This window comes from Saccopteryx leptura, chromosome 11 (assembly GCF_036850995.1).
Source record: "Saccopteryx leptura isolate mSacLep1 chromosome 11, mSacLep1_pri_phased_curated, whole genome shotgun sequence".
Taxonomy (NCBI): Eukaryota; Metazoa; Chordata; class Mammalia; order Chiroptera; family Emballonuridae; genus Saccopteryx; species Saccopteryx leptura.
Genome location: NC_089513.1, coordinates 46,202,201 through 46,227,891, shown reverse-complemented (window position 1 = coordinate 46,227,891; position 25,691 = coordinate 46,202,201). Strand labels below are relative to the sequence as shown.

At 42.2% G+C, this 25,691-nt stretch overlaps 2 protein-coding genes across 2 annotated transcripts in view; both read right to left on the bottom strand.

Annotated features, from left to right (window-relative positions):
- Positions 1 to 21,827, bottom strand: part of ABHD3 (abhydrolase domain containing 3, phospholipase) — a 94,454-nt gene extending 72,627 nt beyond the window's left edge. The window contains exon 1 of the mRNA XM_066352301.1: positions 21,793 to 21,827. Within this exon, the coding sequence (XP_066208398.1) occupies positions 21,793 to 21,827 (35 nt within the window). The remainder of the gene's footprint in view (positions 1 to 21,792) is intronic.
- The window catches only part of ESCO1 (establishment of sister chromatid cohesion N-acetyltransferase 1), a 249,260-nt gene that overhangs the window by 222,341 nt on the left and 1,228 nt on the right, over positions 1 to 25,691 (bottom strand). The gene's annotated exons all lie outside the window — the stretch shown is intronic.

Genomic DNA, 25,691 nt, shown 5'->3' with positions numbered 1-25,691 from the left:
CATGCGCCCGACCGTGATCCACCCGGCATGCCCACCAGGGGGCGATGCTCTGCCCATCTGGGGCGTTGCTCTGTTGCAACCAGAGCCATTCTAGTGCCTGAGGCAGAGGCCATGGAGCCATCCTCAGCGCCCAGGCCATCTTTGCTCCAATGGAGCCTTCGCTGCGGGAGGGGAAGAGAGAGACAGAGAGGAAGGAGAGGGGGAGGGGTGGAGAAGCAGATGGGTGCTTCTCCTGTGTGCCCTGGCCGGGAATCGAACCTGGGACTCCTGCACGCCAGTCCGATGCTCTACCACTGAGCCAACCGGCCAGGGCCTGATTTCAATCTTTTAAAATTCACTGAGACTTGTTTTGGAGCCTAACATATGGTCTATCCTTAGGAATCTCTATGTACAGTTGAGGAGAATGTGTACTCTGTTACTTTTGGGTGGTCTGTGAGGTCTAGTTGGCTTATAGTTCTGTTTGAATATTCTCATTTTTAAATTGATTATCTGTATGTTTTCTTATCCATTACTAAATAGCATATTGAAGTCTTCAACTATTGTGGAGAACTGTCTATTTATCTCTTTAATTCAGCCAGTGTTTATTTCATATATTTTGGGGCACTCGTGTTAGATGGATATATGTTTATAATTGTTATGGTTTTTTAATTTTTTATTTATTGATTTTAGAGGAAGGAGGGAGAGGGTGAGAGAGATAGAGAGAAATAAAGAGAGGCATTGATTTGTTGTTCCACTTGTTTATGGAATCATTGGTTGATTCTCCTATATGCCCTGACCAGGGATTGAACCTACAACCTTGGTGTATCAGGACAATGCTCTAACCCAGGGGTCCCCAAACTTTTTACACAGGGGGCCAGTTCACTGTCCCTCAGACCATTGAAGGGCCAGACTATAAAAAAAACTGTGAACAAATCCCTGTGCACACTGCACATATCTTATTTTAAAGTAAAAAAACAAAACAGGAACAAATACAATATTTAAAGTAAAGAACAAGTAAATTTAAATCAATAAACTGACCAGTATTTCAATGGGAACTACGGGCCTGCTTTTGGCTAATGAGATGGTCAATGTCCGGTTCCATATTTGTCACTGCCAGATGTAACAAGTGATGTGATGTGCTTCCGGAGCCGTGAGGCATGCATCCCACATCACTGGAAGTAGTATTGTATGTGAGCGATGCCATGCTTTGCGTCTCTCACTTACCACCAATGAAAGAGGTACCCCTTCCGGAACTGCGGTGGGGGCCGGATAAATGGCCTCAGGGGGCCGCATGTGGCCCACGGGCCGTAGTTTGGGGACCCCTGCTCTAACCAACTGAGCTACCCAGCTTGAGCCAGTTATATCTTCTTGATGAATTGTTCTTCTTATCAATATATAATGTCTTTCTTAAAAATATATATCTTTATCTTTTGTAACAGTATCTGCTATTAGTCTATCTACCCCAGTTCTCTTTTGGTTGCTATTTGCACTTATAGTGGGTTCAATAGTGATTACAAGAAGATATGTCTAAGTCCTACCCCCTGATACTTGTGAGTGTGACCTTATTTGGAAATAGGATCTTTGCTGCAGCTATAAGTAAGTTAAGGGTCTTGAAATTAGATTCACCTTGGTCTTAGGGTGGTCCTTTAATACAATGGGAAGTGTCATTATAACAGAAAGAAAAGGGCTATTTGCAAGACACACAGAGAAGAAGGCAATGTGAAGATGGAAAAAGACTGAAGTGATACATATACAAGCCATGGAATTCCAAGGATGTTAACAGCAACCAGAAACTGGGGAACAGTCATGGGATAGATTCCCTCTCAGATTAGTTCCTACAGAAGGAACTAATCGAGCTGACCTTTATTTTGGACTTCTGGTTTCCAGAACTGCAAGGGAATAAATTTCCATTGTTTTTAGCTATCCAGTTTGTGGTCATTTATCAGAGAAAACTATACTGCTCACAAAAATTAGGGGTTATTTCAAAATGAATATGAAGCGATTAAAAAAAGCATTTGATTTTTTTTATTAAACAAGAACATCAGAGAAGCAAATGACAAGTCAAAGAACGTTGTTAGATTATGCAAATGAGATGCAAAACCAACTTTTATTTCATTGGTGAAAATGCACTATACAAAAGGCTGAAAGTACTGGAGTATCTGCACATTCCCTGATCCCCTAATTTTTGTGAGCAGTGTAATACACATGGAGTATATTTTTCTATCCTCTCAGTTTCAATCTTTTGTATCTTTGATACTAAACTGAATCCCTTGTACACAGCATGTAGTTGATCATATTTTTAACTTATTTTTTATCCATGCAGGTAATATATGCCTTATTTTTTCAAAACAGCTTTACTGAGGTATAATTCTCATACCATTTAGTCCATCTGTTTAAAGTGTACACCTCTGTGATTTTTAGTATATAATATTATAAATTTTTTTTTTCATTTTTTTTTTCCCGAAGCTGGAAACGAGGAGGCAGTCAGACAGACTCTCACATGCGCCCGACCGGGATCCACCCGGCACGCCCACCAGGGGCGACGCTCTGCCCACCAGGGGGCGATGCTCTGCCCCTCTGGGGCATCACTCTGTTGCATCCAGAGCTATTCTAGCACCTGAGGCAGAGGCCACAGAGCCATCCTCAGCGCCCGGGCCATCTTTGTTCCAATGGAGCCTCAGCTGCGGGAGGGGAAGAGAGAGACAGAGAGGAAGGAGAGGGGGAGGGGTGGAGAAGCAGATGGGTGCCTCTCCTGTGTGCCCTGGCCGGGAATCGAACCTGGGACTCCTGCACACCAGGCCGACGCTCCACCACTGAGCCAACCGGCCAGGGCCTATAATATTATAAATTTTTAAAAACTGTAGTAAATATGCCTGATCAGGCCGTGGCGCAGTGGATAAAGCATCAGACTGGGACGAGGAAGATCTGGGTTTGAAGCCCCAAGGTTGCCAGCTTGAGTATGGGCTCATCCGGCTTGAGCACAGGCTCATCAGCTTGAGTGAGAGGTTGCTGGCTTAAGCAAGGTGTCACTCAGTCTGCTGTAGTCCCCCGGGCAAGGCACATATGAGAAAGCAATCAGTGAACAACTAAGGTGATGCAACGAAGACTTGATGCTTCTCATCTCTCTCCCTTGCTGTCTGTCTGTTCTTATGTGTCCCTCTCTCTGACTCTCTCTCTGTCTCTATCAAAACAACAACAAAAAACTGTAGTAAATGCATATAACAAAATGTTGCTTTAACCATTTTTAAGTTTCAAATTCACTGATGTTAATTACATACACAATGTTGTACAATCATTACCATTTTTATTTTCCTTTTTCATTTCCTCAAACAGAAATCCTGTAACTATTGAGCAATAATTCTCCATTGCCTCCCACTAACCCCTCAGGGAACTTCTAATATCCTTTGGTCTCTATGAATTTAACTCTTTTACGTACCCCATATAAGTGGAGTCATACAATACTTACCGTTTCTGTTTGGCATATTTCCCATATAATGTCTTCAAGGTTCATTCATGTTATAGCATCAGAAATTCATTTATTATTATGGCTAAATAATATACAAAGTGTATGTGCCACATTTTATTTATCTATTCATCTATTGATAAATCCTTCGGTTGTTTTTTTCTTTTGGCTGTTGTAAATAGTGCTGCAATGAATATTGTGATACAAAAATTGGTTTGACTGCCGGCTTTCAATTTTGGGGGTATATTCCTAGGAGTGAAATTGCTGGATCATATTGTAATTCTTATTTCTTTGTTTTTATTGCGGTACAACATACATACAATTTATTATTTTAACTATTATTAAGTGTTCAGTTTAGTGCCATTAGCTATGTTCAAAATGGTGTTCAACCACCACTACCATCCATCTCTAGAACTTTTTCATCTTCCTGATAGAATATTCCAGTGATGTCATAGGTGTGGTAGATCTTGGAGGTAGAGAAGTAACAGAGAAAAGAAAGTCTGTGAAAGGCCAAGATGGCAGCAGAGTAGGTAGAAGTTACACTTACCTCCTCAGCAAACCAAAGTGAAATTATAACTAAAACAAAGAGCAACTAACCTGAATATATAACCACAGACTAGTTGAACAGAAGACTTATAACCAAGGATTTGTGGAAGAAGCCAGATTGAGACTGGTAGAAAGGGTGGACACCCAAAAAGGGCTGGCCCTGCACCCACATGTGGCAGTTGAGTATCAGAAGGATATCACAACTACAAAGAAGTGTGGAGTTGTCTCAACCCCATGTTGGGCTCCCCATCTAAGAGCACCAGAGCAAGGAAGAGGAACTTACATAACATCTGGCTCTGAAAATAAGTGGAGATTTTGTCCACCAGGGAGAGATAGGAATCTTTCAGAAACCTAGGAGCCCGTTTAAAGGGTCAACAAACAAAATCTCATTTGCAGCCACTCACCCTGGGATCTGGCAGGGAGATAGCAGCTCAGAGTGAAATATTCATGTGAGTAGAAGCTGGGTTGTGTGGCTGCAGGGAGAGAGAGCTAAAAGGACAGCTACCAGGCTTCCTGTGGCAAATCCCTCTCCCACACTGCAGATGCCATCTTTTTTTTTTTTTTTTCATTTTTCCGAAGCTGGAAACGGGGAGGCAGTCAGACAGACTCCTGCATGCGCCCGACCTGGATCCACCCGGCATGCCCACCAGGGGGCAATGCTTTGCCCCTCTGGGGCGTCGCTTTGTTGCGTCCAGAGCCATTCTAGCACCTGAGGCAGAGGCCACAGAGCCATCCCCAGCGCCCGGGCCATCTTTGCTCCAATGGAGCCTCGCTGCGGGAAGGGAAGAGAGAGACAGAGAGGAAGGAGAGGGGGAGGGGTGGAGAAGCAAATGGGCGCCTCTCTTGTGTGCCCTGGCCGGGAATCAAACCCCGGACTCCTGCATGCCAGGCTGACGCTCTACCGCTGAGCCAACCGGCCAGGGCCCAGATGCCATCTTTCTTGGGTCGAGCACTACTTTCCATATGGCATCAACCTGGGGGAATGCAATAGACTCACCCTCTGGACTGCTTGTCATCTCCCCTGCAAAGCTGCACCCTGTGGAGGAGTCAGCTTCCTAGACCCTGGGTGTAGAAGTCTGGACAGACTCAGGGAGTGTTAGCAACTGAATTGTGTGGCTCTGGGGTGGGGACTATGCCCCCCCCCCACTTTCCTGCATACCTAACCAGTGCCACCTCTGCAGGGGAAATCCATTAGCCCCACCCTCCTGACTCCTGCTGGCCACACACTGCTGAGTTTGGACTCCCCAGGAGAGTCCAAGGAATCTGAAACAGGCTGAATTGTGTGGCTGTAGATAGGGGCCATTTCTCCTCACACACAGACTGGTACAGAGCCCTTCCTTCACATGGCCAAATTTTGGTCTGTTTGGACCTGATAAACTCTGCTGGCTTCTTCCTAATAGCATCCTGAGACCCAGCCCCGCCACAAAGGTTTGTGGACACTTGGTATATGGCGGCTAGTCTTGGTGTATCCTGGGACTTTAGCTGAGTGGCCTCAGACTCAGCACTGGTACTGAGTTTCAATCCATATCAATCTGGTCAACACAACTTGCCCTACCTGGTAACTCACTGAGAACCTATTATATGCAACTTGAGTACCATCAGAGGATTTAAAATTTTTTTTTGTTAAATTTATATATTGATTTTAGAGTGAGGAAAGTTGAGAGAGAGAGAGAAACATTGATTTGTTTTACTTATTTATGCATTCATTGGTTGATTATTGCATGTGCCCTGATCTAGATTAAAACCTGCAACCTTGGCATATCAGGACAACACTCTAACCAACTGAACTCCCTGGCCAGGGCAGAGGATCTTTCAGTGACTGAGCCTAACAGATAGTGGAGGCAGGTGGTGGATATTTCAGTGCCTTGGGCCTTTTGCTGACCTGTACCTGGGCTTGATGCTGGTGAAAGCCAGTCTTGGTGAGCAGGTTGGTCTATTCCATGCACATCTAAGCCCAGAAGAAACAGCCACAAATTGTGAATTGCTTTGTAGCTCCAAAAGAGGTTTCCCAGGGCCAGTCACAGGCAGTGTCTGAAACTGACCTGTGTTAGAGTACCTCCCAAGAGGCTTCAGAATTAACACACCCAGTGGCATTCTTCAGACAACATCGGAACAGGATCCAATTAGCTTCACAAGGCATATACAAAGGGAGATCTTGGTAGGCATCAGACCCTGCTGAGACAACTTTTGCTCTATGTGGTCAGTACCCACACAGGCAGCTCATACACTGTGGTTGTGGTCAATCTGCACAGTCAGCCTGCCTGAGGGGTTGACCCCATGCATGGATGAACCAACAGCAATAAAAACTCAACTATATGCCCTGGCTGGGGGCTCAATGGATAAAATTTTGACCCAGAGTGCCAGAGGTTTGACTCTCTGTCAGAGCACATATGAGAAGCAACCAATGAGTACACAACTAAGTAAGTGAAGCAACAAGTTGATGCTTCTCTCTTGCTCTCTCTCTCCCCCCTTCCTCTCTCCTAAATCAATGGAAAAGCTTTTTAAAAAATTAAAAAAAAAAAAGACTACTATAACAGGAGGGCTCACATAACCCACAGAAGGGACATTTCTGGAGCGACCAGCTCAGGTGATCCATGGTACTGTGCCACTGTGCCCCCAGGACACCTACTACATATGGTTATCCTACCAGAACTGGGAGACATGGCACATCTCACTAATACACAGATACAAACACAGAGAGGCAGCCAAAATGGTGAGGCAAAGAAACATGCCCCAAATGAAAGAACAGAAGAAATCTCCAGAAAAAGAAATAAACAAAATGGAGATGAGAGTTCAAAACAATACTTAGAAGGATTCTCAAGAAACTTAGTGAGAATTTCAACAGCATGAAAGATGATCCAGAAACCATAAAAAAGAACTTGTCAGAAATGAAGAATATAATATCTGAAATGAAGAATAAACTAGAAGGAATCAACAGCAAACTAGATGAAGCAGAAGACTAAGGACTGAATCAGTGATTTGGAGGGAAAGGTAGCAAAAACACCCAATCAGAGCATCAAAAAGAAAAATAGTTACAAAAGGATAGTTTAAGAGACCTCTGAGACAATATCAAATGTAACAGCATCCACATCATAGTGGTACCAGAAGGAGAAAAGAGAATACAACAGGTTGAGGATCTCTTTGAATAAATAATGACTGAAAACTTCCCTAACCTGTTGAAGGAAAAAGACACACAAGTCCAGAAAGCACAAAGAGTCTCAAACAAGATGAACTTAAAAGAGGCCCATGCCAAGATAGATCATAATTAAAATGGCAAAGGTTCAGTAAATGGTGTTGGGAATATTGGACACTTGCATGCAAAAAAATAAAACTAGATCACCAACTTACATCATACACAAGAATAAACTGAAAATGAATGGCTTAAGTGTAAGTCATGAAACCATAAAAATCCTGAAAAAGAATGGAAGCAGTAAAATCTTAGACATCTCTAGAAGCAATATTTTTGCCAACATATCCCCTTAGGCAAGAGAAACAAAGAAAAAAATTTAAAAATGGGACTACATTAAACTAAAAAGCTTTTGCACAGTAAAAGAAACCCTCAACAAAACGAAGACTACCCACTGAATGGAAGACATATTCACCAACACATCTGATAAGGGGTTAATGTTCAAAATTAATAAAGAACTTATAAAACAACACCAGGAAGACAAGCAATCCAATTTAAAAATGAGCAAAAGACCTAAATAGATATTTCTCCGAAGAGGACATACAGATGGCCAATAGACATATAAAAAAATGCTCAACATTACTAATTATCAGAAAGATACAAATTAAAGCCACAATGAAATATCACCTCACACCTGTCAGAATGGCTATCATCAATAAATAAACAAACAACAAGTGCTGGTAAGGATGTGGAGAAAAGAAAACCCTCATGAACTGTTGGTGGGAATGCAGACTTGTACAACCACTGTGGAAAACAGTATACAGTTTAATCACAAAAATTAAAAATGGATCTGCTTTTTGACTCAGCAATCCTACTTCTGGGACTATAGCCTAAGAATACTGAACACTAATTCAAAAGAATAAATTCACTCCTCTATTTATTGCAGCATTATTTACAATAGCCAAGATCTGGAAACAGCCCAAGTGCCCATCAGTAGATGAGTGGATAAAAAGGCAATAGTGGCCCTGGCCGGTTGGCTCAGTGGTAGAGCATCGGCCTGGCGTGCAGGAGTCCTGGGTTCGATTCCCAGCCAGGGCACACAGGAGAAGCGCTCATCTGCTTCTCCACCTCCCCCCTTCCTCTCTGTCTCTCTCTTCCCCTCCCGCAGCCCAGGCTCCATTGGAGCAAAAAGATGGCCCAGGCACTGGGGATGGCTCTATGGCCTCTGCCCCAGGCGCTAGAGTGGCTCTGGTCGCGACAGAGCGACGCCTCCTGGTGGGCGTGCCCGGTGGATCCCGGTTGGGCGCATGCGGGAGTCTGTCTGACTGACTCCCCGTTTCCAGCTTCAGAAAAAAAAAAAAAAAAGGCAATAGTATGTTTACACAATGGAATACTACATGGTTATCAAAGAGAAGGAAATCTTACCCTTTGTAAGTGTATGGATGAACCTGGAGATTATTATGCTAACTAAAATAAACCGATCAGAAAAAGAGATACCAAAAAACAAAACAAAACAAGAACAAACAAACAAACAAACAAAAAAAAAACAGAAAAAGAGAGATACCATACGATTTCACTTACATGTGGAATCCAATGAACAAAATAAACTGATGAACAATATAGAAACAGAGGCATGGACACATGGAACACACTGACAGCTGGCAGGGCACTCGATGAATGAAGGGAGGGGTTAGTCAAAAAATGTCTACAGATAACACGTGGACACAGACAACAGTGTGGCAATAGCCAGAGGGAAAGGGGGGTTGGAGCTAAGTGGAGGTGGGCGAGGAGGGGGAATGGGAACAGATAGAGATTGCCTGGGGTGGAGTGTACATGATGTGGTCTGTAGGTGGTATTTATTGGGTTGTACACTTGAAACCTGTATGGTTTTACAAACCAATGTCATCCAACAAATGTAATTAATAATAAATAAATAAATAAAATGGCAAAGGTTAAAGACAAAGAGAAAATCTTAAAAACAGCAAGAGAAAGACATTTAGTTACCTACAAGAGAGCTCCCATAACTGTCAGCTGATTTCTCAACAGAAACATTTCAGGCCAAATGGGATTGGCACAAAATACTACAATTAATGAAAAGCAAGGACCAAGGACCAATGACCAAGACCACTTTACCCAGAAAGGCTATCATTTAAAATTGAAAAAGAGTCTGACCAGGTGGTGGCGCAGTTGATGGAGCGTTGGACTGGAATGCAGAAGGACTCAGGCTCGAGACCCCAAGGTCGCCAGCTTGAACGCAGGCTCATCTGGCTTGAGTAAAAAGCTCACCAGCTTGGACCCAAGGTCCCTGGCTCGAGCAAGGGGTTACTCAGTCTGCTGAAGGCCTGCGGTCAAGGCACATATGAGAAAGCAATCAATGAACAGCTAAGGCGTTGCAGCGAAAAGCTGATGGTTGATGCTTCTCATCTCTCTCCGTTCCTGTCTGTCTGTCCCTGTCTATCCCTCTCTCTATAAATAAATAAATAAATAAATAAATACATAAATAAAATAAAATAAAATTGAAGAAGAAATAAAGGATTTTCCAAACAAGAAATAGCTAAAGGAATTCATTACTACCAAACTAGTACTACAAGACATGTTAAAAGATCTTTAAGAAGATGACAGAAAAATGAAAAATAAGAACATAGTTATAGAAGAATAAAATGGCAATAAATATGTACCTATCAATACTCACTGTAAGTTAATGGCTTAAATGCTCCAATCAAAAGCATAAGGTAGCTGAATAGATAAGAACAAGACACATATGTTTACAAGAAATCCACCTCAGAATGAAAGACACAGACTAAAAGTAACAGGATAGAAAAAAAATACTTATGCAAATGAAATGAATAAAAATCAAGTAGCGGCCCTGGCCGGTTGGCTCAGTGGTAGAGCGTCGGCCTGGCGTGCAGGAGTCCCGGATTCGATTCCCGGCCAGGGCACACAGGAGAGGCGCCCATCTGCTTCTCCACCCCTCTCCTTCCTCTCTGTCTCTCTCTTCCCCTCCCGCAGTGAGGCTCCATTGGAGCAAAGATGGCCCAGGCGCTGGGGATGGCTCCTTGGCCTCTGCCCCAGGTGCTGGAGTGGCTCTGGTTGCAACAGAGCGACGCCTCGGAGGGGCAGAGCATCGCCCCCTGGTGGGCAGAGCATCGGCCCCTGGTGGGCGTGCCGGGTGGATCCCGGTCCGGCGCATGCGGGAGTCTGTCGGACTGTCTCTCCCCATTTCCAGCTTCAGAAAAATACAAAAAAAAAAATCAAGTAGCAATACTGGTATCAAACAAAATAGACTTTAAAATAAAGGCTTTGGTAAGAGAGAAATGATACTGCATTATAAGTGGAGCAATCCAACAAGAGGATGAAACCCTTGTAAACATTTATGTACTCAACATAGGAACATCTAAATTTATAAAGCAAATCTTGATGAAATAAAGGGAGAGATTGACAGCAATACAGTCATAGTAGGGGATTTTAAAACTTCATTGACATCAATGGGTAGGTCTTTCAGACAGAAAATCAACAAGGAAACAATAACCTTAAATGACACATTAGACCTGATGGATTTAATTGATATTTTCAGAGCATTTTACCCCTAGGCAGCAGAATATACATTTTTTTTAAATGCACATAGAACATTTCCTGGGATAGGCCCCATGTAAGGACACAAAACAAGTCTCAATAAATTTAAGAAGATTGAAATCAAATCAAGCATCTTCTTTGACCATAATGGTATGAAACTAGATATCGATTACAAGAAAAAAACTGAAAAACACACAAAACATGTAGGCTAAATAACACAGTTCTCAACAATAAATGGGTTAACAATGAGATCAAGGAAGAAATCAAAAGATACCCTGAGACAAATGAAAATGAAAACACAACAACCCCAAACCTATGAGATACAGTGAAAGCAGTCTTCACAGGGAAATCCGTAGCATCAGGCCTACCTCGAGAAAAGAGAAAATTGGCCTGACCTGTGGTGGCGCAGTGGATAAAACGTCGATCTGGAATGCTGAGGCAGCCGGTGTGAAACTCCAGGCTTGCTTGGTCAAGGCACATAAAAGAAGCAACTACTAAGAGTTGATGCTTCCCTCTCCTCCTTCAACACCCCTCTCTCTCTTTCTATTCAGTAAATAAAATCTTCAATAAAAAATCCTGACCTGTGGTGGCGCAGTGGATAAAGTGTCGACCTGGAATGCTGAGGTGGCCACTTTGAAACCCTAGGCTTGCTCAGTCAAGACACATACAAAAAGCAATTACTAGGAGTTGATGCTTCCTGCTCTTTCTTCCCTCCTTTTCTATCTCTCTCTCAAATCAATAAATAAAATCTTTATAATTATAATAATAATGAAGAGATATTCATAACATAAATTAAAATATAATTCCTTTCTTTTTTTTTTTTTTTTACAGAGACAGAGAGAGTCAGAGAGAGGGATAGATAGGGACAGACAGACAGGAACGGAGAGAGATGAGAAGCATCAATCATCAGTTTTTCATTGCGACACCTTAGTTGTTCAGTGATTGCTTTCTCATACGTGCCTTGACCATGGGCCTTCAGCAGACCGAATAACCCCTTGCTGGAGCCAGCGACCTTGGGTCCACGCTGCTGAGCTTTTGCTCAAACCAGATGAACCTGCACTCAAGCTGGATGAACCTGCGCTCAAGCTGGCGACCTCGGGGTCTGGAACCTGGGTCTTTCCACATTCCAGTCCAACGCTGTATCCACTGTGCCACCGCCTGGTCAAGTCTTCAATCTGTTTTTTATTCATCTGTTTCTTCTTTCTTATTTTCTTTTTGTTATTAATTGAAAAATAATTGGAGCCTGACCAGGCAGTGGTGCAGTGGATAGAGCGTCGGACTGGGATGCGGAGGACCCAGGTTTGAGACCCCGAGGTCGCCAGCTTGAGCGCAGGTTCATCTGGTTTGAGCAAAAGCTCAGCAGCGTGGACCCAAGGTCGCTGGCTCAAGCAAGGGGTTACTCGGTCTGCTGAAGGCCCACAGTCAAGGCACGTATGAGAAAGCAATCACTGAACAACTAAGGTGTCGCAATGAAAAACTGATGCTTGATGCTTCTCATCTCTCTCCGTTCCTGTCTGTCTGTCCCTATCTATCCCTCTCTCTGACTCTCTCTGTCTCTGTAAATAAAAAACCAGATTGAACACTGTAAAACAAATAATAAAATGGTAGACTTAAATCTAACCATGTCAATACTTACTTTAAATGTAGACTATCTCTCAAATTTAAAAAAAAAAAAGAAACAAGAAAAATTCCCAATAAACAATCTAACCTTATACTTAAAGGAATTTAAAAAAAGAATAACAAACAAAGCCAAAGTGAGTAGAAGAACTAATAAAGACCAGAGCAGAAAAAACAAAATAGAGTCTAAAAACTCTATATAAAAGATCAGTGAAATCAAGAGCTGGTACTATGAAAAGATAAACTAGACTGATAAACCTTTAGGCAGATTCACTAAAACAAAACAACAACAAAAAGAGAGAGGACCCAAATTAATAAAATCAGAAATGAAAGTGGTGGAAGAACAACTGCACCACAGAAATGCCAAGGATTATCAAAGAATATTATGAACAACTAGATGCCAACAAACTGGACATCCTGGAAGAAATGGAAATATAATCTCCCAAAATTGAATCAAGAGGAAACAGGAAATCTGAACAAACTGATTACAACTAATGAAATTGAGGCAGTAATAAAAAAAAACCTCTCAACAAACAAAGCTCCTGAACTAGATGGCTTCTTAGGTGAATTTTACCAAACATTCAAAGAAGAACTAACATCTATGCTTCTCAAACTATTCCAAAAAATTAATGAGAAAAGAAGGCCCCTCAGCTCATTTTAAGAGGCTAGCATTACCCTAATTCCAAAACTAAATAAAGACACTACAAAAAAAAGAAATTATAGGCCAATATTCCTGATGAACACAAATGTAAAAATCTTCAACAAAATGTTAGCAAACTGGCTCTACTAATACATTAAAAAGTTCACACACCATGACCAAATGGGATTAATTCCTGGCTGGTATGGTTGGTACAATATATGCAAATCAATGCGATACACCACATAAAGAACATAAATGATAAAAATCATATTATCATAACAATAGATGCAGAAAAGCATTTTTTTTTCTTTTGTATTTTTCTGAAGCTGGAAACGGGGAGAGACAGTTAGACAGACTCCCACATGCGCCCGACCGGGATCCACCCGGCACGCCCACCAGGGGCGACACTCTGCCCACCAGGGGGCTATGCTCTGTCCCTCCGGGGTGTCACTCTGTTGCAATCAGAGCCACTCTAGCGCCTGGGGCAGAGGCCAAGGAACCATCCCCAGCGCCCGGGCCATCTTTGCTCCAATGGAGCCTTGGCTGCGGGAGGGGAAGAGAGAGACAGAGGAAGGGGGGGGGGCGTGGAGAAGCAAATGGGCGCTTCTCCTATGTGCCCTGGCCGGGAATTGAACCCGGGTCCCCCGCACGCCAGGCCGACGCTCTACCGCTGAGCCAACCGGCCAGGGCCAGAAAAGCATTTGACAAAACCAGCACCCATTTATGATAGTTTTCATAAAGTTAGAATAGAGGGAATATATTTTAACATAATAAAGGCCATATATGACAAACTTACAGCTAACATCATACTCAATGGAGGGAAAACTAAAAGCATTTCCTTTAAGATCAAGACAAAGATGTTAGTTTTCACCACTCTTATTCAACATAGTACTGGAAGTCTTAGTCACAGCAATCAGACAAGAAGAAGAAATAAAAGGCATCCAAATTAAAATGAAAACATAAAGTTGTCATTATCAGAAGATGACATGATACTGTATATAGAGAATCTCAAAGATCAATCCACCAAAAAACTAGTAGAGCTAATAAATAAATACAATAAAGTAGCAGGATATCCCGAAATTGATTGCATTTTTATACACCACTAATGAAGTATCAGAAAGGAAAACTAAGTAAACAATCTCATTCACAGTTGCATAAAAAATAGGAATAAATCTAACCAAAAGAGGTAAAAGACCTGTACTTGGAAAATTATAAAATACTGAAGAAGAAACAGAAGCAGATACACATAAATGTAAGCATATACTGTGATCCTCAATAGGCAGAATTAACATTGTTAAAATGTCCATACTACCCAAAGCAATATATAGATTCAACACATTTCTATCAAAGATACCAGTGGTATATTTCACAAAAGGAGAACAAATAATCCAAAAATTTATATAAATCCACAAAAGACCCTGAATAGCCACAGCAATCTTGAGAAAGAAGAACAAAGTTGTAAGAATCACGCTACCTGATAGCTAACTATATCACAAGGCCATAGTAATCAAAACAGCATAGTACTGGCATAAAAACAGATATATAGATCAATGGAACATTATAGAGAGCCCAGAAATAAATCCACATTATATGGTCAATTAATAACTAACAAAGGTGACCAAGAACATACAATGGGGTAAAGACAGTTTATTCACTCAATGGTGATAGGAAAATTAGACAGACACATGCAAAAAATGAAACTAGTCCACTTTCTTACATCATATATAAGAATAAATTCAAAATGAATTAAAACTTAAATGTAAGACTTGAAACCTTAAAACTCTTAGGACACACAGGTGGTAATAATCAGACATTTGTCTTGTAATATATACTTGGGACCTCAATGTCCCAGGTCGATGCTCTATTCACTGTGCCACTACTGGTCAGGTAGTAATATATATTTTTTTCTGATATATCTCCTCAGACAAGGAAAACAAAAGAAAAAATAAACGCATTGGATTACGTCAAACGAAAAAGTTTTGCACAACAAAAGGAAAGCATAAACAATACCTACTGAATGGGTGAACATATCTACGGTGATATATCTGATAAGGGGTTATTATCCAAACGTTATGAAGAACTCATATGACTCAACACCAAAAAAACCCCAACAAGCAATCCAATTAAAAAATGGGCAAAAGGCCTGGCTTGTGGTGGCGTAGTAGATGGAGTGTCGACCTGGAACGCTGAGGTCGCCAGTTTGAAACCCTGGGCTTGCCTGATCAAGGCACATATGGGAGTTGATGCTTCCTGCTTTAGTCCCTTCTCTCTCTCTCTTTCTCTCTTCTCTAAAAATAAGTAAATAAAAATTTTTTAAAAATGGGTGAAAGATCCGAACAGATACTTCCTCAAAAAGAAAATAAAGATGACTAATAGACAAATGAAAAGTTGCTCAATGTCACTAATCACCAGAAGGATGCAAATTAAAACCACAATAGGATACACCTCACACCTGTCAGAATGGCCATCATCAATAAATTCACAAATGGCAACTGTTGATGATGTGGAGAAAAGGGAGCCCTTGTCCACTGTTGTTGGAAATGCAGACTGGTGGAGTCACTGTGGAAATCAGTATGGAGGTTCCTCAAGAAATAAAAAAAATGCCTGACCTGTGGTGGCGCAGTGGATAAAGCGTCAACCTGGAAATGCTGAGGTCGCTGGTTCGAAACCCTGGGCTTGCCTGGTCAAGGCACATATGGGAGTTGATGCTTCCAGCTCCTCCCTTCCTTCTCTCTCTCTGTCTCTCTTCTCTCTCTCTCTCTGTCTCTCTCTCTCTCTATCTCTCCCTCTCCTCTCTAAAATGAATAAATAAATTAAAAAAAATTAAAAAAAAAAAGAAAGAAATAAAAAAAATGTAACTTCCTTATCACCCAGCCATTCCACTTTTAGGTATATATATCCACAGAAATCCAAAACACTACTTCAACAGAATATATGCACCCCTATGTTCACTGCAGCATATTTACAATGGCCAGGCTAAGGAAACAGCCAAAGTGCCCATCACTAGAGGAGTGGACAAAAATGATGGTATATATACTTAATGAAATACTACTTAGCCATAAAAAGAATGAAATCTTACCATCTGTGACAGCATAGGAGGAGCTAGAGGGGATTATGCTAAGTGAAATAAATCAGAGAAAGACAAATATCATGAATTCGCTTATATGTGGAATCTAAAGAAGAATATAAATGAACAAAAAAACCCAGAAGCAGTCTGATAGATAGAGAAAACAGACTGGGTCCTGGCCAGTTGGCTCAGTGGTAGAGTGTCAGCCCAGTGTGTAGAAGTCCTGGGTTTGATTTCCGGCCAGGGCACATAGGAGAAGCCACCATCTGTTTCTCCACTCATCCCCCTCCCCTTTCTCTCTATCTCTGTCTCTCTTTCCTTCCTCCCCTCCTGCAGCCATGGCTCGAATGGTTTGAGCAGTCTGGCCCCAGGCACTGAGGATGGTTCCATGGCCTTGCCTCAGGTGCTGAAATAGCTCGATTGCTGAACAACAGAGCAGTGGTCCCAGATGGGCAGAGCATTGCCTTGTAGGGGCTTGCTGGGTGTATCCCAGTCAAGGCACATGTGGGAATCTGTCTCTCTGCCTCCCTGCCTCTCCATCTCTCACTTAATAAAATAAAACAAACAAACAAAAAAACAGACTGATGGTTGCCAGAGGTGAGGGGGGTTGGGAGACTAGGAGAAAAAGGTGAAGGGATTGAGAAGTACAGATTTGAAGTTACAAAACAGTCATGGGGATATAAAGTACAGGATAGAGAATATAGTAAGTAGTGCTGTAGTAACTCTATATGATGCTAGGTGGATACTGGGAAATCAGGGAATACTTTGTAAAGTATATGATTGCTTAACCACTATGCTGTACACTTGAAACTAATAATACAAAATAATATTGAATATAAACTGTAATTGAACAGAATAAAAAAACAAAAAGAAAGTTTGTATAGTTGGCACTGAGAATTATAACTGGATTCATTGCCAATTTGCACCTTTTTCTGCAATAGAATGCCTGAACACTCAAAAAGGGTTCATGTTAACATGAGGAGTTGCTGGAATTTATATGTTGAATGTCTGATCATATGCCACCAAGAAGGGAAAAATTGTTCTGTGAAGTCTTCCTGGGGGAAAAAAAATCAAAGGAAATCTAAGATTTCACAGGAGTCTTGTTGCATCACTTAATCTCTTACTATTGGTGAATCTAACTTGGAAAGACAAAAGAAAAGAAGTCCTATTTGTTGGTTGGATCTGAGTTGCTGGAACAAATTTGTGGGGATGATGCAAGTATACCTCAACTCATAAAGACAGATTCTGGCAGATATTGTGGGGGGCTGATATGGTCCCTGCTTATGAGCAGGTTGCCTTCAAAAGCCAACCTGGCACAGAGGTATGCCCCTAATATGCTTTCACTTCTGACAAGTTCAGCCACAGAAACATTCATTGTGACTTATCCAACACCAATCCTTGGCACTTATCAAACCTAACCATATTATGACATATTAAAAAACAAACCAAGAACCACTATATATGCTAATATTATTAATTCCTTTGCCTTACACAAGGCTGCTGGGTCCAGAAAATTTAGGTGATCTGCTGAAGTTCACAGAGAAAACCTCAATGTTAAGCTAGAACCAAAGTCTCCTGACCAATGCTCATTTCTTTCCACCATATTGTTTCTCCCCTAAAGGTTGACATTGTCTAAAATGTCAGATGATTTCCTCTAGATCTGTTTCTGAATAAAACAATTTCAGTTTAAGCCTGGCAAGGTATGCTCCAACATAATCATTAGTATTTATTTTCCAAAACAACTTTTTCTTGAGCATTTATTCCACTTTTTTAAAGTAAGAATGAGAGAGAGAGACAAACAAACAAGAAGGGAGAGAGATGAGAAGCATCAACTCGTAGTTGCAACTCCTTAGTTGTTCATTGATTGCTTTCTCATATGTGCCTTGACTGGAGGGAGGAGCTCCAACCAAGCCAATGATTCCTTGCTTAAGCCAGCGACCATGGAGTCATGTCTATGATCTCATGCTCAAACCCCCCCCCCCTCCCCCGGTGAGCCTGCGCTTAAGTTGGATAAACCCGTGCTCCAGCTGGGGACCTGGGGTTTTGAGTCTAGGTCCTCAGGGTCCTAGGCTGACGCTCTATCCACTGCTCCATCATCTGGTCAGGCGGATCAAGAACTTTGAGTAGAGCTGACACGGTATCCAGTGAAGAGTGACATAAACTCAGGCATATCATGACCTCAGCATTTGATTAAAGGGAAGCTACAGTTCACAATCCATTCAGAGTCACTGAGTCACAAGGAGACTTTTGCTGAGACTGTCGGGGGGGGGGGGGTGATCCTCTTTTCTGCAGGACCTTCCAGCAGTAAGAGTGAATGAAGCCAGGCGCTTGGGGGTCACCTGGTGACCACAAAGGAAGCCAAGAAAAGGAAGGGCAAAAGGAGAACTGGAGAAAACAATCCTAAAGATGCTGTTTGAGGTCCTAAGTCAGTATACACATTAACCTAGAACTTTTGTATTTTTTTCAGTTATATGATCTAAAAGATTTCTCCTTTTGATTAGGCCAGTTTGAGTTGATTTTTTTGTTCTTTGATATAAAAAGTTTCCAACTAATATAACATTGTTTAGAAAAAAATTTTACAAAGAAAGGGGATGGAAGTCACTAGAGCAGGGGTCGGGAACCTTTTTGGCTGAGAGAGCCATGAACACCACATATTTTAAAATGTAATTCCATGACAGCCATACAATGACCTGTGTACATTAGGCATTATCCAATAAAAATTTGGTGTTGTCCCGGAGGACAGCTTGTGATTGGCTCCAGCCATCCGCAACCCTGAACATGAGCGGTAGGAAATGAATGTATTGTAATACATGAGAATGTTTTATATTTTTAACGTTATTATTATTTTTATTAAAGATTTGTCTGCGAGCCAGATGCAGCCATCAAAAGAGCCACATCTGGCTCACGAGCCATAGGTTCCCGACCCCTGCACTAGAGAGTAAATTTAACTAACGTAGTAATTATTTCAAGAATTTGAATTAGTTAGGATTGCATTCAGCTCAAGCTATAAAAACATCTGAACAAGATGGATATAAAAATAATTTAAATATTTATAATCTCATATAAAAGAAGTCTAGACGCAGAGCAGTAAGGAAATACCAAGGTTGGTTAACTCAGTGCAGTGATATCACTGAGGACCCAGAATTCCTTCTGTGTAAATGCTGGGGCTTAGATTGGGTAAAAGTGGGACCCTAAAGACTTAGAATGAAAATATTTGGGTGAATTAAGACAAGTCTGAGAAACTTGGAACTCCCATGTTCCCCTCATATTTTTCTTTCTCTTTTTTTACTAACTTCTTTTTTTAAGGTAGTTTAAGACTCATAATAAATTGCAAAACATACATGTAGTTCCCATGTACCCTTTTTTGCTTTTATTACATATATATATATATATATATATATAATTTTTTTTTTTTTTTAGGTGAGAGGAAGGGAAATAGTAAGGCAGACTCCCACATGTGCCCCACTAGGAATGATGTCAAGTACTAAGCTATTTTTAGTGCCTGAGGCTGATGTGCTTAGACCAACCAAGCTATCCTCAGCACCCAGGGCCATGCTTTTAACTCAGGGGTCGGGAACCTATGGCTCGCAAGCCAGATGTGGCTCTTTTGATGGCTGCATCTGGCCTGCAGACAAATCTTTTTTTTTTTTTGTATTTTTGTATTTTTCTGAAGTTGGAAATGGGGAGGCAGTCAGACAGACTCCTGCATGCGCCCGACTGGGATCCACCCGGCATGCCCAGCAGGGGGCAATGCTCTTCCCATCTGGGGCGTTGCTCTGTTGCAACCAGAGCCATTCTAGTGCCTGAGGCAGAAGCCATGGAGCCAACCTCAGCACTCGGTCCAACTTTGCTCCAATGGAGCCTTGGCTGCGGGAGGGGAAGAGAGAGACAGAGAGGAAGGGGAGGGGGAGGAGTGGAGAAGCAGATGGGTGCTTCTCCTGTGTGCTCTGGCCAGGAATCGAACCCGGGACTCCTGCATGCCAGGCTGATGCTCTACCACTGAGCCATCTGGCCAGGGCCAGACAAATCTTTAATTAAAAAAATGTTAAAAATATAAAACATTCTCATGTATTACAATACATTCATTTCCTTCCGCTCTTGTTCATGGTTGCGGGTGGCTGGAGCCGATCACAGCTGTCCTCTGGGACAACACCAAATTTTTATTGGATAATGCGTAATGTACACGGGTGTTGTATGGCTCTCACGGAATTACATTTTAAAATATGTGGCGTTCCTGGCTCTCTCAGCCAAAAAGTTTCCCGACCCCTGCTTTAACTAATTGAGCCACTGGCTGCAGAAGGAGAAGAGAAAGAAAAGGGGAGTGGAAGGGGAGAGAAGCAGATGGTCACTTCTTTTGTGTGCCTTGACTGGAAATTGAATGCAGGACATCCATAAGTCAGGCTGATACTCTATCCACTGAGCCACTGGCCAGGGCCCCTTTTCTTGTTTTTAAAGATTTTATTTGGCCCTTGCTTGTTTGCTCAATGGATAGAGTGTTGGCCTGGTGTGCAGATGTCCTGGGTTTGATCCCCAGTCAGGGCACACATGAGAAGTGACCATCTGCTTCTCTTCTTTTCCCTTCCTGCTCTCCTTTCTCTCTTTCATCCCTTTTCACAGCCAGTGGCTCAATTGGTTTAAGCATTGGCCCAGGGCACTGAGAATAGCTCAGTTGATTCGAGCATTGGTGAGACAGGAGTTGCTGGGTGAATCCTGGTCAGGGTGCATTGGGGGTCTATGTCTCTATCGCCCCTCCACAACAAAAAATACTTTACTTATTGATTTTAAAGAGAGGAGAGAGAGAGAGAGAGAAAGAAAGGGGAGGGAGATATGGGAAGCATCAACTGGTAGTTCTCATATGTGCCTTGACTGGGTAAGCCCAGGGTTTTTAACTGGCAACCTCAGCAATCTAGGTCAGAGTTTTATCTCCTGCATCACCACTGGTCAGGCCCCATGTCAACTTTACCCTGTTTCCGTGATGATAAGATCTGTATATAATATGGTATGTTATAAAAAACTAGGAAACTAACATTGGTCCAATATTATTAACTCAGGTACAGACTATATTCAGATTTTGCCAGTTTTTACATGCACTCCTTTTTTGGGAGTGTATAGCTTTATGAAATTTCATCATATGTGTAGATTCTATAAGTAATTATCACCACAATCAGGATTCTGAATTCTCCCTTTACAACAAAGAAACTCTTGTCTTATCCCATAGTAGTCACATCGTCCTCCCAACTCTAGCCCCTGACAACCACTGATCTGTTCTCTCTCACTATAATTTTGTCACTTCAAAGTATTATATACATAGCCTGGCTAGGCAGTGGCACAGTGGATAAAGCATTGATCTGGGATGCTGAGGACTCAGGTCTAAAACTCCAAGGTCGTTGGCTTAAGTGTAGGCTCACCAGCTTTGGGCACAGGGTTGCTGGCTTGAGCATGGGATCATAGACCTGACCCATGGTTACTTGCTTGAGCCCAAGTTTGCTAGCTTGAGTAAGAAGTCACTGGCTCAGCTGCAATCCCCCATACCCCGTCAAGGCTTATATGAGAAAGCAATCAATGAACAACTGAAGTGCCACAACAATGAGTTGATGCTTCTCATCTCTTTTCCTTCCTATCTGTCCCTCTCTCTTGCTCTCTCTCTAAATTAAATGTTATAAACATGAAAATATATAGTATGTAATCCTTTGAGTTACTGCCCTTGAGAGCCATCCAAGTTGTTATGTGCATTAAGTTTGTTCTTTTTTTTATCGAGAGTAGTATTTCATTTCTCTCACCTTTCTTTGCCAACTAAAACATTCCTTTTCCCCATATTTGAGGAGACTAGACTTCCCTTGATTGAAGACTCTGTAGCAAATTCATCTGAAGTAGTTCCTTGTCTCACCTGGAGAAGCTATTTTATAACCCCCACCCCAATTGCAAGATTTTGCAAATTTATATTGTCAAAGACCTGAGAATAAGTGTAGGAATGGATTCTACAAGTGCCAGGAAAAGAACTACACTTATCAACATAGGAACATTTCCCAGAGTTTTCAGAAATAATATGTAGCTCACACAGCAGGTCGGTTGACTGAAAACATGTCTTACTGGTGACTTATTTTCAGTAGGCTGAGACACCAAAACTTCCCTGTTATAATTCCAAGAGAGAAAACGGAAAGATTTGGGAGCAGAAAAAGTTGTTCCAGAGAACACTTGTTTCCCTAAGACACTAAGAAATGCATTGATGAGGGGATCACCAGAATCTTTAAAAAGCTGCTATTTGGCTTAACCAGGCGGTGGCGCAGTGGATAGAGCGTCGGACTGGGACGCAAAGGACCCAGGTTCGAGACCCCGAGGTCGCCAGCTTGAGCGCGGGCTCATCTGGTGTGAGCAAAAGCCCACCAACTTGAACCCAAGGTCACTGGCTCCAGCAAGGGGTTACTCGGTCTGCTGAAGGCCCGCGGTCAAGGCACATATGAGAAAGCAATCAATGAACAACTAAGGTGTTGCAACGCGCAATGAAAAACTAATGATTGATGCTTCTCATCTCTCTCCGTTCCTGTCTGTCTGTCCCTATCTATCCCTCTCTCTGACTCACTCTCTGTCTCTGTAAAAAAAAAAAAAAAAAAAAAAAAAGCTGCTATCTGGAGGCTGGGGATGATGGTAGGAGATTTCACCACTGAACTATGTTCCTTGATATCAAACCAGAGTGACAGAGGGCAGACGGAGACTAGGTGAGAGCAGTTACTAAAATGGCGCTAGGATCAGAGTGGCAGTCAGAATGTTTTAACTTACATAGATCTTTGGTGGTAGCTGTTAGTCACAGTGAATTAAAGAAATGGGCACCTTACTTAAGTCATTTTTGATCTATATAATCAGGAGAAACTTTAGTTCTGGCAGTTGGATGCTTTCTCTTTTTGGGGAGAGAAGGTGAGGGTATCATTTTAAGTGGATACTTATATGATCAAGGCTACTTATATCCTGTTAGGCAGAGGCACAATGTTATTTCTTTGTTATGCGGAAGTTTAAGAATGGTAGAACGGTGAGAATGGTGCTGAGTTCCCAACAGGGTAGACTATTCTGTTACTTGTGGGAGACTAATGGAAGAATAATTGAAAGAGGAGAAGCCATTTTTTGTTTCCTGCTTCTGATGAAATTTCCAGTCGCTTCTGGGTTCTTCCTCAGGAGGGCAGTGCCAGGAGTTGCAGTGGCAGTGTGTGTGCCCTGTCCTCAGGGAGCTTTGACTTTGGCAGTGGTGATGACAAAGCTCCTGGTCCCCTGGAGCTTCAGTGTGAGCCTGGGCTCCTGGCTTATGACAAAACAGCAGTGGGGGCCCTGGCCGGTTGGCTCAGTGGTAGAGCGTCGGCCTGGCGTGCAGGGGACCCGGGTTCGATTCCCAGCCAGGGCACACAGGAGAAGCGCCCATTTGCTTCTCCACCCCCCCCCCTTCCTCTCTGTCTCTCTCTTCCCCTCCTGCAGCCAAGGCTCCATTGGAGCAAGGATGGCCCGGGCGCTGGGGATGGCTCCTTGGCCTCTGCCCCAGGCGCTAGAGTGGCTCTGGTCGCGGCAGAGCGACCCCCCGGAGGGGCAGAGCATCGCCCCCTGGTGGGCAGAGCGTCGCCCCTGGTGGGCGTGCTGGGTGGATCCCAGTCGGGCGCATGCGGGAGTCTGTCTGACTGTCTCTCCCTGTTTCCAGCTTCAGAAAAATACAAAAAAAAACCCAAAAAAACAAAACAAAACAAAAAAAACAGCAGTGGGTCCAGTATCGGCAGCCTCAATGGTACAGTGGTGATGGGCCCTGGATAACATCATTTTCTCTTTTCCTCCTCTAGTCCTGGGGGATAGTGTTTCCCAGTAGTTATTAATCTCCTTTTGCTTCTACAGCTTTTCCAACACTTTTGCAAATAATTTGCTGAATTGAATTCCTTCTGTTGCAATATTTAGAATGATCTATGTTTTCCTAAGTGGACAATTGGATGATATACTTTTCTTCTTGGGGACCCAACTAAGCTACATTTTTCTTCCGTTTCAGTTAGATATGGCCGAATGCTAAACTACGGAATGTAACTGAATGGTTTGTGCTAGATATAACTCTAATTTATAAAATTGCTTCCAAATATTATACATTTCTGTAGACTGTACAGAAGCCACAAATTCATTCATAGTATAGAATTATAGGTGAATAGCAAAACCACTTCATTTCTGGGGCAAAGATTTACTGATTTTATATTACTTATGGTTGGAATAAAAATCTTACTAGTTTTGCCCTGGCTGGTTGGCTCAGTGGTAGAGCATCAGCCAGGTGTGTGGATGTCCTGGGTTTGATTCCTGGCCAGGGCACGTAGGAGAAGCACCTATCTGCTTTTCCACCCTTCCCCATCTCCTTTCTCTCTCTCTCTTCCCCTCCTGCAGCCGGGGCTCCACTGGAGCAAAGTTGGCCCTGGTGCTGAGGATGGCTCCATGGCCTCTGCCTCAGGCGCTAGAATGGCTCTGGTTGTAGCAGAGCATCGCCCCCTATGGGCATGCTGGATGGATCCCAGTCAGGCGCATGCGGGAGTCTTTCCTTCTGCCTCCCCGCTTCTCACTTCAGAAAAATACAAAAAAAAAAAAAAAAATTACTAGTTTTGAATGACCCTAAATATTTCTGAACAAATAGGTAGATAAAGCAAACATAGGTACAGAATAAATGGGTTCTAAACATAACACACATATGACACAGTGATCAAATTGGTGTATGTTTACTTTGGAGAATACCAAAGAAAACATCTAGTAATGCAGAAATTCTCTACTGGAGTGAGGAAAATAAGTATGAAAACTTTTCTATATATATATATTTTAATTTTATTTATTTATTTATTTTTTTTTTTACAGAGACAGAGTGAGTCAGAGAGAGGGATAGACAGGGACAGACAGACAGGAATGGAGAGAGATGAGAAGCATCAATCATCAGTCCTTCATTGCGCGTTGCAACACCTTAGTTGCTCATTGACCACCCTCCCACATATGCCCTGACCGCGGGCCCTCAGCAGACCGAGCAGCCCCTTGTTGGACCCAGCAACCTTGGGTCCAAGCCGGTAGGCTTTTTGCTCAAACCAGATAAGCCCACGCTCAAGCCGGCGACCTCGGGGTCTCGAACCTGGGTCCTCTGCATCCCAGTCCGACGCTCCATCCACTGAGCCACCGCCTGGTCAGGCTCTATATATTTTATATCTTACCCTTTTATTGATATAATTTCTATTTTGAGTATGTTTTATAACATGTGACATGGTACTGTGAATATCACTTATATAAATAAGTATATATATATATATATATATATATATATATACTATATAGAAAGTGCATTTTGTACTGAAAGGATGTATGATCAAAAACATTCAGAGACCATTGGCAAGCTATATTAATTTAATGGGCTTGAAATAGTCTTAGCAACATGATAGTGGTATAGTTTTATAATGTATACTATAATTAGGGGGTGGATGAATAAAAGAGAGTTTAATATGGAGAAATACATCAAGCATTAGATGGTATTAGATGGGCTCCATTTCTTAACTTTTCTGTAATCCTTGACAAGTCAATCAGTCCTGGCCTTATTTATTTATTTATTTTATCAAATATGAGGATTGGGCTAATTTGAGGTTTTCGTATTTATGCTCAGTGTACTCTAGAGGTTGTAACGAGTTTCTGCAGCATTGCT